General features: G+C 37.4%; 1 protein-coding gene across 2 annotated transcripts in view; it reads left to right on the plus strand.

The window, feature by feature from the left end:
* The window catches only part of NPHP4 (nephrocystin 4), a 185,355-nt gene that overhangs the window by 72,208 nt on the left and 98,315 nt on the right, over positions 1 to 14,832 (plus strand). For both annotated transcript variants that reach the window (XM_067472811.1, XM_067472812.1), the window contains exons 10-11: positions 949 to 1,137; positions 4,841 to 4,970. In XM_067472811.1, the coding sequence (XP_067328912.1) occupies positions 949 to 1,137; positions 4,841 to 4,970 (319 nt within the window). The remainder of the gene's footprint in view (positions 1 to 948; positions 1,138 to 4,840; positions 4,971 to 14,832) is intronic.

Consider the following 14,832-nt stretch of genomic DNA (forward strand, 5'->3'; position numbering starts at 1 on the left):
TTTCGTTTTTCCTGCCAAAGTGGAGTATCTTGCATTTGTCCCTGTTGAACTTCATTTTGTTAGTTTTGGCCAATCATCTCTCTAATCTTTCAAGATCGTTTTGAATCCTGCTCCTGTCCTCTGGAGTGTTGGCTATCCCTCCCAATTTGGTGTTTGATGTTCAGGCAGTCCTTCTTGTAGGTCAGAGAATGGTCCAGAGTGACTCCCAGGTATTTGGGTGCACTGCAATGCTACAGTGGGATTCCTTCCCAGGTCATCCTCAGAGCTCGGGATGCTTGTCTGTTCTGAATGTGAAAGGCACATGTCTTTGTTTTAGTTGGATTAGGGATCAGTTGGTTTTCCCTATAATAGGCAGTTAGAGCACCTAGAGCTTCGGAAAGCTTCTGTTCTACCATCTCAAAGCTCCCTGCTTGAGCGGTGATGGCACGATCATCAGCATAGATGAACCTCTCTGTCCCTTCTGGCAGTGGCTGGTCATTTGTGTAGATGTTGAACATGGATGGAGTGAGCACGCTCCCCTGAGGCAGGCCGTTCTTCTGTTTCCACCATCTGCTTCTCTGGCCCTGGAACTCAACAAAGAAGCTCCTGTTTTGTAGCAGGTTTCCTATGAGGCGGGTGAGGTGGTCGTCCTTTGTCATATTATACATTTTTCACAGGAGGAGGCGGTGGTTCACAGTCTCATAGGCTGCTGACAGGTCTATGAAGACATCTCCTGTGATCTGCTGCTTTTCAAAGCCATCTTCTATGTGCTGAGTCAGGTTCAGCACTTGCGATGTGCAAGTAAATACAGTTGAAGGAAGATTCATGCTCAGATTGGACTCAGCGGCGGTTTAGGATAGATGCCCACAGGAAAGATGATGTGCATGCATATATTGGACTGAAAATGTAATGGGATCCAGAGACCGGCCTTTAATGCCTGCGCCCTTCTTTCCCTGTTGTACCCCGCAGGCCTCCTCCTCCGTCACCTCTTTGACAGCCCCGTCCTACATGCACCCCGTCCGCTGGGCCGTTTGGAGCCCCTCACTGGATGCGTCGGCCTCGGTGGAGGTGGTCCTCCCGCTGCAAGGAGGGGCCCAGCGCAATCCCAGCCACGTCCTGGTGTACAAGACACCCCCGGCCGCCATGAGCTCCGAAGAGGTAAGAGTGCACTGCCCACATTGGCCCTAGGTTAGTCGTCTCCATTTTCAAGTGGTCAGATTCAAAATTTTCCATAAAAGATGTTGCACTTCAGCTAGGGTTCACCTTGCTCATGCACTCACCAGGAAGTCAAACGTAGGCAGAGGCAGCCCTAGGTAATTTTCAAAGGTAAGCAAACAGTATTTTGGCACACCCCCCCCCCCCAACCAATCATTGATATATATTTTCTGTTCATTGTGGGAGTTCTGTGTGCCACAACCAATCAATCATTGATATATATATTTTTGTTCGTCGTGGGAGTTCTGTGTGCCACAACCAACCAATCATTAATATATATTTTCTGTTTGTCATGGGAGTTCTGTGTGCCATATTTGGTTCAATTCCATCATTGGTGGAGTTCAGAATGCTCTTTGACTGTAGGTGAACTATACATCCCAGTAACTACACTTGCCGCACTTGCTCCCTTGCCTGGCCCGCTTTGCGTCTGGAGGCGTGCCTGAAGACCCCGGCATGTGCACCAAAAGTCACCTCTTCTCCTGACTTTCTCCTCAGCCATTGGAACCAAGAGAGAGAGAGAGAGACAGAGGTGGAGATGCCCACCTTTCCTGAAGGTAGGCGCAAAAACAAAGGAGGGAGCGGAGGTGGGAGATACCTCCAGCCAGAGGGGCTCTGTCTCTCTCTCTCTTGGTCCCAATGGCTGAAGAGAAAGTCAGGAGAAGAGGCGACTTTTGGTGCGCACGCTGGGGTCTTCAGACACGCCTCCGGACCCGAAGCGGGCCAGGCACCGCGGCTCCACCCCTTGGCCCACCTGCGGATTGGGGAGAGGAGAGGAGGCGGGTGGAGTGTCGGGGGATCGGGAAAGGGAGCCAGTCATGGGGAAGGGATCGAACACGGAGAACGATTGAGCGCCGGCTCTGCTCTCGCACCCGGTGGCCAGGTGGAGCAGGAACGAGAGGGGCTAGGCGAGGCTCAAGGGCCCGGCCCCTTTGGGAAGAGGATCGCCCGGCAGCTAGACAAGAAAGCCGAGGCCCCCCCCCCCCTGGACTGCTAGGGCTGTTGTGAGCTGAGGGGGCGCTCCTCAAGTGGCGGTCGAGGGGCATTTACAGAGGCGCCTCTGCGCCCCTGGCAAAAAAAAGTGTTCTGCCACCGCTTACTTCGCGTAATGGACGAGCCACCCCTGAACATAGGAATAAACAGTTTATTGAAAAAGCACACACAGTAAAAGAGTAAAAAATCCAAATAGGGAATATAAAAAGTGTCCCAAAAGCCAGAAATAAATCTCCAATGTGTTGCAACTCAGAGTAAGCTTTACCTTGCTTCCAAACACCACCACACAAGAGCTGTAGTTTTATAGTTTATTGAGGAAAAAAATCCAAGTCAGCATAAAGAATAAGCATTGCAAAATTCCAAGGATTAAGGTTAAATGCGGAATATATTTCCAAAGATCTTCAGATAAAAGCAGGAGACACAATCCTATTGGCAAATTTCAAACCAGAGTCCCAGGTACAAGCAATGAAACAATTGCCCCATGAATCACAATGCAAGAAATCTTAGCTTTCCAGGCTAAGATTATTCCATGAAGCTTACAGGCTAATAAGCTACGTTGAACTGACACTTTCCCTTGGTTTGCAAGAAGCCTAAATACCTTTCTAACATGAAAACATTACATGAAATCATTGCGATGACCTTTCCCCGAGTTGGCCTCTCATCTGCCGGCCAGGCGAGAACTCTGCCTGACCCGGAGACCAAGACAAGCCTACCGAGTCAGGTCACTGTCAAGGCTTTCAGTACTTCCAGTATCAGCGTGGGAAGGAGGCAAATGCCTCCCCACCTGTTCGCTATCTCCGTTAAAATTCATTTCACTTGGGAACCGCTGTGTTGATGTTGACTCTGCACTGTCTGTGCTGTCTGTGGGAGCCGCAGGCCCAGAGATCTGAGGCACAGAAAAAGAGCCAGGAATCTGAATCCCATCATCCTCATCATCACAGAACATCTCAGCCACAACACCATGCAAAACTTTACGCATGAACATAAATCCAAGGAACAGGGGAAAATCATGAGCTTGATTAATCCAAAAAACAAGAAATAAAACATCAACTTGAGTAATCCAAGAAACAAAGAACAATACATGAGCTTGAGTCCATGGTAAAATCCCCAAGACTTAAAGCCAAACTTGACCAGGACATGGCTTGAAGCAAGAACCAAGGTAGGAGTTTCTTCTTTCTTCTTGTTTCTGCTACATTGCTTGATCTGAGAACTGAAAGCTATTATTTCCCTAATTAAGGACAGCAATGCATGGAAATAATCTTTCAGCCTTGAGTAGTCTCTCTTGGCCTCCTTTTTCATAGTATCATAGAATCCTAGAGTTGGAAGAGACCTCCTGGGCCATCCAGTCCAGTCCAACCCCATTTTGCCAAGAAGCAGGAAAATTGCATCCAAAGCACCCTCAACAGATGGCCATCCAGCCTCTGCTTAAAAGCTTCCAAAGAAGGAGCCTCCACCACACTCGGGGGCAGAGAGTTCCACTGCTGAACAGGTCTCACAGTCAGGAAGTTCTTCCTAATGTTCAGATGGAATCTCCTTTCTTGTAGGTTGAAGCCATTGCTCCATTGTGTCCTAATCTCCAGGGCAGCAGAAAACAAGCTTGCTCCCTCCTCCCTATGACTTCCCCATACATATTTATACATGGCTAACTCAGCCTTCTCTTCTTGAGGCTAAACATGCCCAGCTCTTTAAGCCGTTCCTCATAGGGCTTGTTCTCCAGACCCTTGATCATTTTAGTCACCCTCCTCTGGACACATTCCAGCTTGTCAATATCTCTCTTCAATTGTGGTGCCCAAAATTGGACACAGTATTCCAGGTGTGGTCTAACCAAGGCAGAATAGAGCATGGGAGCATGACTTCCCTGGATCTAGACACTAGACACCTCTTGATGCAGGCCAAAATCCTATTTTTTTGCCCTGCATCACATTGTTGGCACATGTTTAACTTGTTGTCCACGAGGACTCCAATATCTTTTTCACACGTACTGCTCTCGAGCCAGGCATCCCACATTCTGTATCTTTGCATTTCCTTTTTTCTGCCTAAGTGGAGTATCTTCCATTTGTCATTGTTGAACTTCATTTTCTTAAGCTTGATTAATCCAAAAGAGAAGGAATAAAACACCAACTTGAGTAGTCCAAGAATCAAAGAACAATACATGAGCTTGAGTTCATGGTAAAATCCCCAAGACTTAAAGCAAAACTTGACCAAGACATGGCTTGAAGCAAGAACTAAGATAGGAGTTTCTTGCTTCATCTGCTACGTTGCTTGATCTGAGAACTGAAAGCTATTCTTTCCCTAATTAAGGACAGCAATCCCCTCTGTATGAGCAGGCCCTGCACCCCCAAACCCCTCATCATCATCCTCAGCTGGCTGAACTACGTTTCACAGTGGTAAATGTGTTTTACAGCTGGAGCAAGTTTCTTGCCAGTAGCTCTAACAATGAGGGAGAAAGGAGCCCCTGAAGTTTCCCCGCTTATGTAATTACGCAGCAAAAAGCTAATTACCGCATTAAAATTCCGACACAGATCCCCCTCCAATTTCGGAAATACCTTAGAAATTATGCCTCCCCCCCCCCCCGCCCGACAATGTTTTTATTGATTGCACAAGTGTATTGCATACTCTTTTCTTCCCTTCGCTCTTTCTTTTTTGCATTTTACAGGTGAAACAGGTTGAATCGGGAAGTGTCCAGTTCCGGTTCTCCACTGGATCCGAAAAACACCCTGCAAACACAACAGGAAGCACCAAGGAGGAGGTGCCACCTCCGAGTCTCCGGAAGGCCGCAAACTCAGGTGAGCTGAATGTTTTCTTCCTTTCCTTTCCACCCCACATTTAATAATAATAACAATAATAATAATAATAGGTATATATTACCTGCTTCTCCTGATGATCATTCCACTAATAATAATAATAATAATAATAATAATAATAATAATAATAATAGGTATATATTACCTGCCTCTTCTGATGATGATCATTCCACAAATAATAATAATAATAATAATAATAATAATAATAGGTATATATTACCTGCCTCTCCTGATGATGATCATTCCAATAATAATAATAATAATAGGTATATATTACCTGCCTCTCCTGATAATAATAATAATAATAATAATAATAATAATAATAATAATAATAATAACTTGTATGTATTACCTGCCTCTCTTGATGATCATCATTCCACAGATGATAATAATAATAATAAAGATGGTCCCAGTGGTGATCGGCACACTGGGTACAGTGCCTAAAGACCTTGGCCTGCACTTAAACACAATCAGCGCTGACAAAATTACCACCTGCCAGCTGCAAAAGGCCACCTTACTGGGATCTGCACGCGTTATTCGCCGATACATCACACAGTCCTAGACACTTGGGAAGTGTCCGACGTGTGATCCAAAAACCAGCAGAGTGATTTTGTCTGCTGTGGACACATCTTGTTGTGTTTCAAATAATAATAATAATTTGTATGTATTACTTGCCTCTCCTGATATTGGTCATTCCACTAATAATAATAATAATAATAATAATAATAATAATAATAATAATAATTTGCATGTATTACTTGCCTCTCCTGATATTGATCATTCCAATAATAATAATAATAATAATAATAATTTGTATGTATTACTTGCCTCTCCTGATATTGATCATTCCACAAATAATAATAATAATAATAATAATAATAATAATAATTTGTATGTATTACTTGCCTCTCCTGATATTGATCATTCCAATAATAATAATAATAATAATAATAATTTGTATGTATTACTTGCCTCTCCTGATATTGATCATTCCACAAATAATAATAATAATAATAATAATAATAATAATAATTTGTATGTATTACTTGCCTCTCCTGATATTGATCATTCCAATAATAATAATAATAATAATAATAATTTGTATGTATTACTTGCCTCTCCTGATATTGATCATTCCACAAATAATAATAATAATAATAATAATAATAATAATAATTTGTATGTATTACTTGCCTCTCCTGATATTGATCATTCCACTAATAATAATAATAATTTGTATTACTTGCCTCTCCCGATACCGATCATTCCACAAATAATAATAATAATAATAATAATTTGTATGTATTACTTGCCTCTCCTGATATTGATCATTCCACAAATAATAATAATAATAATTTGTATGTATTACTTGCCTCTCCTGATATTGATCATTCCACTAATAATAATAATAATAATAATAATAATTTGTATGTATTACTTACCTCTCCTGATATTGATCATTCCACAAATAATAGTAATAATAATAATAATTTGTATGTATTACTTGCCTCTCCTGATATTGATCATTCCACAAATAATAATAATAATAATAATAATTTGTATGTATTACTTGCCTCTCCTGATATTGATCATTCCACAAATAATAATAATAATAATAATAATAATAATTTGTATGTATTACTTGCCTCTCCTGATATTGATCATTCCACAAATAATAATAATAATAATAATAATAATAATAATTTGTATGTATTACTTGCCTCTCCTGATATTGATCATTCCACAAATAATAATAATAATAATAATAATAATAATAATAATAATAATAATTTGTAGGTATTACTTGCCTCTCCTGATATTGATCATTCCACAAATAATAATAATAATAATAATAATAATTTGTATGTATTACTTGCCTCTCCTGATATTGATCATTCCACAAATAATAATAATAATAATAATAATAATAATAATTTGTATGTATTACTTGCCTCTCCTGATATTGATCATTCCACACATAATAGTAATAATAATAATAATAATAATAATTTGTATGTATTACTTGCCTCTCCTGATATTGATCATTCCACAAATAATAATAATAATAATAATAATAGGTATATATTACCTGCCTCTCTTGATGATGATCATTCCACTAATAATAATAATAATAATAATAATAGGTATATATTACCTGCCTCTCCTGATGATGATCATTCCAATAATAATAATAATAATAATAATAATAATAGGTATATATTACCTGCCTTTCCTGATGATGATCATTCCACTAATAATAATAATAATAATAATAGGTATATATTACCTGCCTCTCCTGATGATGATCATTCCAATAATAATAATAATAATAATAATAATAATAGGTATATATTACCTGCCTTTCCTGATGATGATCATTCCACTAATAATAATAATAATAATAATAATAGGTATATATTACCTGCCTTTCCTGATGATGATCATTCCACTAATAATAATAATAATAATAATAATAGGTATATATTACCTGCCTCTCCTGATGATGATCATTCCACTAATAATAATAATAATAATAATAATAATAATAGGTATATATTACCTGCCTTTCCTGATGATGATCATTCCACTAATAATAATAATAATAATAATAATAATAATAATAGGTATATATTACCTGCCTCTCTTGATGATGATCATTCCACTAATAATAATAATAATAATAATAATAATAATAGGTATATATTACCTGCCTCTCCTGATGATGATCATTCCAATAATAATAATAATAATAATAATAGGTATATATTACCTGCCTCTCCTGATGATGATCATTCCACTAATAATAATAATAATAATAATAATAATAGGTATATATTACCTGCCTTTCCTGATGATGATCATTCCACTAATAATAATAATAATAATAATAATAGGTATATATTACCTGCCTTTCCTGATGATGATCATTCCACTAATAATAATAATAATAATAATAATAATAATAATAATAGGTATATATTACCTGCCTCTCCTGATGATGATCATTCCAATAATAATAATAATAATAATAATAGGTATATATTACCTGCCTTTCCTGATGATGATCATTCCACTAATAATAATAATAATAATAATAATAATAGGTATATATTACCTGCCTCTCTTGATGATGATCATTCCACTAATAATAATAATAATAATAATAATAATAATAATAGGTATATATTACCTGCCTCTCCTGATGATGATCATTCCAATAATAATAATAATAATAATAATAGGTATATATTACCTGCCTCTCCTGATGATGATCATTCCACTAATAATAATAATAATAATAATAATAATAATAGGTATATATTACCTGCCTTTCCTGATGATGATCATTCCACTAATAATAATAATAATAATAATAATAGGTATATATTACCTGCCTTTCCTGATGATGATCATTCCACTAATAATAATAATAATAATAATAATAATAATAGGTATATATTACCTGCCTCTCCTGATGATGATCATTCCAATAATAATAATAATAATAATAATAGGTATATATTACCTGCCTTTCCTGATGATGATCATTCCACTAATAATAATAATAATAATAATAGGTATATATTACCTGCCTCTCCTGATGATGATCATTCCAATAATAATAATAATAATAATAATAATAGGTATATATTACCTGCCTTTCCTGATGATGATCATTCCACTAATAATAATAATAATAATAATAATAATAATAATAATAGGTATATATTACCTGCCTCTCCTGATGATGATCATTCCAATAATAATAATAATAATAATAATAGGTATATATTACCTGCCTCTCCTGATGATGATCATTCCACTAATAATAATAATAATAATAATAGGTATATATTACCTGCCTCTCCTGATGATGATCATTCCACTAATAATAATAATAATAATAATAATAATAATAGGTATATATTACCTGCCTCTCCTGATGATGATCATTCCACTAATAATAATAATAATAATAATAATAATAATAGGTATATATTACCTGCCTTTCCTGATGATGATCATTCCACTAATAATAATAATAATAATAATAATAATAGGTATATATTACCTGCCTCTCCTGATGATGATCATTCCACTAATAATAATAATAATAATAATAATAGGTATATATTACCTGCCTCTCCTGATGATGATCATTCCACTAATAATAATAATAATAATAATAATAATAATAGGTATATATTACCTGCCTTTCCTGATGATGATCATTCCACTAATAATAATAATAATAATAATAATAATAATAGGTATATATTACCTGCCTCTCTTGATGATGATCATTCCACTAATAATAATAATAATAATAATAATAGGTATATATTACCTGCCTCTCCTGATGATGATCATTCCAATAATAATAATAATAATAATAATAGGTATATATTACCTGCCTCTCCTGATGATGATCATTCCACTAATAATAATAATAATAATAATAATAATAGGTATATATTACCTGCCTTTCCTGATGATGATCATTCCACTAATAATAATAATAATAATAATAATAATAATAGGTATATATTACCTGCCTCTCTTGATGATGATCATTCCACTAATAATAATAATAATAATAATAATAGGTATATATTACCTGCCTCTCCTGATGATGATCATTCCAATAATAATAATAATAATAATAATAGGTATATATTACCTGCCTCTCCTGATGATGATCATTCCACTAATAATAATTATAATAATAATAATAATAGGTATATATTACCTGCCTTTCCTGATGATGATCATTCCACTAATAATAATAATAATAATAATAATAGGTATATATTACCTGCCTTTCCTGATGATGATCATTCCACTAATAATAATAATAATAATAATAATAATAGGTATATATTACCTGCCTCTCCTGATGATGATCATTCCAATAATAATAATAATAATAATAATAGGTATATATTACCTGCCTTTCCTGATGATGATCATTCCACTAATAATAATAATAATAATAATAGGTATATATTACCTGCCTCTCTTGATGATGATCATTCCACTAATAATAATAATAATAATAATAGGTATATATTACCTGCCTCTCCTGATGATGATCATTCCAATAATAATAATAATAATAATAATAATAATAGGTATATATTACCTGCCTTTCCTGATGATGATCATTCCACTAATAATAATAATAATAATAATAATAATAGGTATATATTACCTGCCTCTCCTGATGATGATCATTCCACTAATAATAATAATAATAATAATAATAGGTATATATTACCTGCCTTTCCTGATGATGATCATTCCACTAATAATAATAATAATAATAATAATAGGTATATATTACCTGCCTCTCCTGATGATGATCATTCCACTAATAATAATAATAATAATAATAATAATAATAGGTATATATTACCTGCCTTTCCTGATGATGATCATTCCACTAATAATAATAATAATAATAATAATAATAATAATAGGTATATATTACCTGCCTCTCCTGATGATGATCATTCCACTAATAATAATAATAATAATAATAATAATAGTTATATATTACCTGCCTCTCCTGATAATAATAATAATAATAATAACAACAACAACTTGTATGTATTACCTGCCTCTCTTGATGATCATCATTCCACAGATGATGATAATAATAATAAAGGTGGTTCCAGTGGTGATCGGCACATTGGGTACAGTGCCTAAAGACCTTGGCCTGCACTTAAACACAATTGGCGCTGACAAAATTACCATCTGCCAGCTGCAGAAGGTCACCTTACTGGGATCTGCACGCATTATTCGCCGAACATCACACAGTCCTAGACACTTGGGAAGTGTCCGACGTGTGATCCAAAAACCAGCACAGTGATTTTGTCTGCTGTGGACTCATCTTGTTGTGTTTCAAATAATAATAATAATTTGTATGTATTACTTGCCTCTCCCGATACCGATCATTCCACAAATAATAATAATAATAATAATAATAATAATAATAATTTGTATGTATTACTTGGCTCTCCTGATATTGATCATTCCACAAATAATAATAATAATAATAATAATAATGGCGCGGCAGCCATGTTGTTAACGGGAGCAGGACGCAGAGAGCACACAACGCCCCTGCTGTCCCAGCTCCACTGGCTGCCGATTTGCTACCGGGCCCAATTCAAGGTGCTGGTGTTATCCTACAAAGCCCTAAACGGTTCCGGCCCAAAATACCTTGCAGACCGCATCTCGGCCTATGAGCCCACGAGGACCTTGAGATCATCCGGGGAGGCCCTTCTCTCGGTCCCGCCTGCCTCACAGGCACGTCTGGCGGGGACGAGGGAGCGAGCCTTCTCGGTGGTGGCCCCCCGGCTGTGGAACACCCTCCCTGCTGAAGTTAGACAGGCGCCCTCCCTGATGGCCTTTCGTAGGGGCCTGAAAACGTGGCTCTTCGAGCAGGCCTTCAATTGAGGGTATTGTTGGAACGACACTGGAATGTACTAGGACTATGAGATCGGCTATGACCCCAGGATTTGACGAAGCGGATTTTTAGCATAAGTATATGTTATGTTGTAGTAGTCTGGTTTGTATTGTCGTGATTTACTGTACACTGTCTTTCTATGTTGCTGTTCACCGCCACGAGTCGCCCTAGGGCTGAGAGTGGCGGTCAATAAATGCAAAAAATAAATAAATAAATAAATAAATAATAATAATAATTTGTATGTATTACTTGCCTCTCCTGATATTGATCATTCCACAAATAATAATAATAATAATAATAATAATAATAATTTGTATGTATTACTTGCCTCTCCTGATATTGATCATTCCACTAATAATAATAATAATAATAATAATAACAATAATTTGTATGTATTACTTGCCTCTCCTGATATTGATCATTCCACAAATAATAATAATAATAATAATAATAATAATAATAATAATAATTTGTATGTATTACTTGCCTCTCCTGATATTGATCATTCCACAAATAATAATAATAATAATAATAATTTGTATGTATTACTTGCCTCTCCTGATATTGATCATTCCACAAATAATAATAATAATAATAATAATAATAATTTGTATGTATTACTTGCCTCTCCTGATATTGACCATTCCACAAATAATAATAATAATAATAATAATAATTTGTATGTATTACTTGCCTCTCCTGATATTGACCATTCCACAAATAATAATAATAATAATAATAATTTGTATGTATTACTTGCCTCTCCTGATATTGATCATTCCACAAATAATAATAATAATAATAATAATAATAATAATAATAATTTGTATGTATTACCTTCCTCTCCCGATGATTATGGGTTGTTGTGTATTTTCCAGGCTGTATGGCTATGTTCCAGAAGCATTCTCTCCCACCTCCACAGATATCTAAATCCCATTTTCCTAGTTTCCAACAGACCTGACAACCTCTGAGGACGCCTGCCATAGATGTGGACGAAATGTTAGGAGAGAATGCTTCTGGAGCATGGCCAGACAGCCTGGAAAACACACAGCAACCCAGTGTTTCCGGCTGTGAATGCCTTCGACAACACACCTCGCTTGTAGAAGTCCACATGTCGCTCCAAAACCCACGTTGTGATATCTACAGGGTCAGGTACCCATTCGAAAGGGTATGCGACCCATAGGGATTACATGTCGGCTTGGGAGATGGCTGGAAGGATCTTTACTAATGGTACAGGATTGCATATTTATACCCTGGAGACTCAAAACAGACAACATTACAAGCATTTCAAGACAATTTAAAATCCATTAAAATACAAACATTAACACAGAATTGAACATAGAATCATAGAATCAAAGAGTTGGAAGAGACCTCCTGGGCCATCCAGTCCAACCCCATTCTGCCAAGAAGCAGGAATATTGCATTTAAATCACCCCTGACAGATGGCCATCCAGCCTCTGTTTAAAAGCTTCCAAAGAAGGAGCCTCCACCACACTCCGGGGCAGAGAGTTCCACTGCTGAACGGCTCTCACAGTCATGTTCAGATAGAATCTCCTCTCTTGTCGTTTGAAGCCATTGTTCCCTTGCGTCCTAGTCTCCAAGGAAGCAGAAAACAAGCTTGCTCCCTCCTCCCTGTGGCTTCCTCTCACATATTTATACATGGCTATCATATCCCCTCTTAGCCTTCTCTTCTTCAGGCTAAACATGCCCAGTTCCCTAAGCCGCTCCTCATAGGGCTTGTTCTTGATCATTTTAGTCGCCCTCCTCTGGACACATTCCAGCTTGACAATATCTCTCTTGAATTGTGGTGCCCAGAATTGGACACAATATTCCAGGTAACGTGGTCTAACCAAAGCGGAAGAGAGCATGGGGAGCAAGACTTCCCTAGATCTAGACACTATGCTCCTATTGATGCAGGCCAAAATCCCATTGGCTTTTTTTGCCGCCACATCACATTGTTGGCTCATGTTTAACTTGTTGTCCACGAGGACTCCCAAGATCTTTTTCACACGTACTGCTCTCAAGCCAGGCATCACCCATTCTGTATCTTTGCATTTCGTTTTTCCTGCCAAAGTGGAGTATCTTGCATTTGTCACTGTTGAACTTCATTTTGTTCGTTTTGGCCATTCATCTCTCTAATCTGTCAAGATCGTTTTGAATCCTGCTCCTGTCCTCTGGAGTCTTGGCTCTCCCTCCCAGTTTGATGTCATCTGCAAACTTGATGATCCTGCCTTCTAGCCCTTCATCTCAGTCATTAATAAAGATGTTGAACAGGACCGGGCCCAGGACGAAACCCTGCAGCACTCCACTCGTCACTTCTTTCCAGGATGAAGAGGAAGCCTTGGGGAGAATCACCCTCTGGGTTTGTCCATTTAACCAATTCCAGATCCACCTCACCGTAGTTTTGCCTCGCCCACATTGGACTAGTTTCCTTGCCAGAAGGTCATGGGGGACCTTGTCGAAGGCCTTACTGAAATCCAGGTACGCTCCATCCACGGCATTCCCTGCATCTACCCAGCTTGTAACTCTATCGACAAAAGAGATCAGATGAGTCTCGCCTGACTTGTTTTTGATAAATCCATGTTGACTCTTAGCGATGACCGCATTTGTTTCTAAGTGTTTGCAGACCACTTCCTTCACAAGCTTTTCCAGAATCTTGCCTGGTATTGACGTGAGGCTGACCGGACATTGGTCATTGTTTGGGTCATCCTTTTTTCCCTTCTTGAAGATTGGGACCACATTGGCCCTCCTCCAATCTGCTGAAACTTCTCCCGTTCTCCAAGAACTCTCAAAGATGATTGCCAATGGTTCCGAAATGACTTCCGCTAGTTCTTTGAGTACTCTTGGGTGTAGTTGATCTGGCCCTGGGGACTTGAACTCATTTAGAGCGGCCAGGTATTCCTGGACGACTTGTTTCCCAATTTGGGGTTGGATGTCCTCTAATCCCTCATCCACTCCATCTTGCTGAGGTTGAAGATGACTTTCTTTTTGTGAGAAGACTGAGGCAAAGAAGGCATTAAGTAGTTCTGCCTTTTCCCTATCCCCTGTCAGCATTGCCCCATCTTCTCCTCGAAGAGGCCCTATCGCCTTCTTGTTTTTCCTTTTTCTACTGACATAAGAAAAGAAGCCCTTTTTGTTGTTTTTAATATCCCTGGCAAGCCTGAGCTCGTTTTGTGCTTTAACCTTGCGGACCTTTTCCCTACAGATGTTGGCTATTTGTTTGAATTCTTCTTTGGTGATTTCTCCCTTTTTCCACTTCTTGTGCATGTCTCTTTTGTGTTTTAGCACAGTTAGGAGTTCTTTGGACGTCCATTCTGGCTTCTTTGCCCTTGACCTACTTTTTCTCTTTGTTGGCACAGTTTGCAATTGTGCCTT

This window comes from Anolis sagrei, chromosome 13, assembly GCF_037176765.1.
Source record: "Anolis sagrei isolate rAnoSag1 chromosome 13, rAnoSag1.mat, whole genome shotgun sequence".
NCBI lineage: Eukaryota > Metazoa > Chordata > Lepidosauria > Squamata > Dactyloidae > Anolis > Anolis sagrei.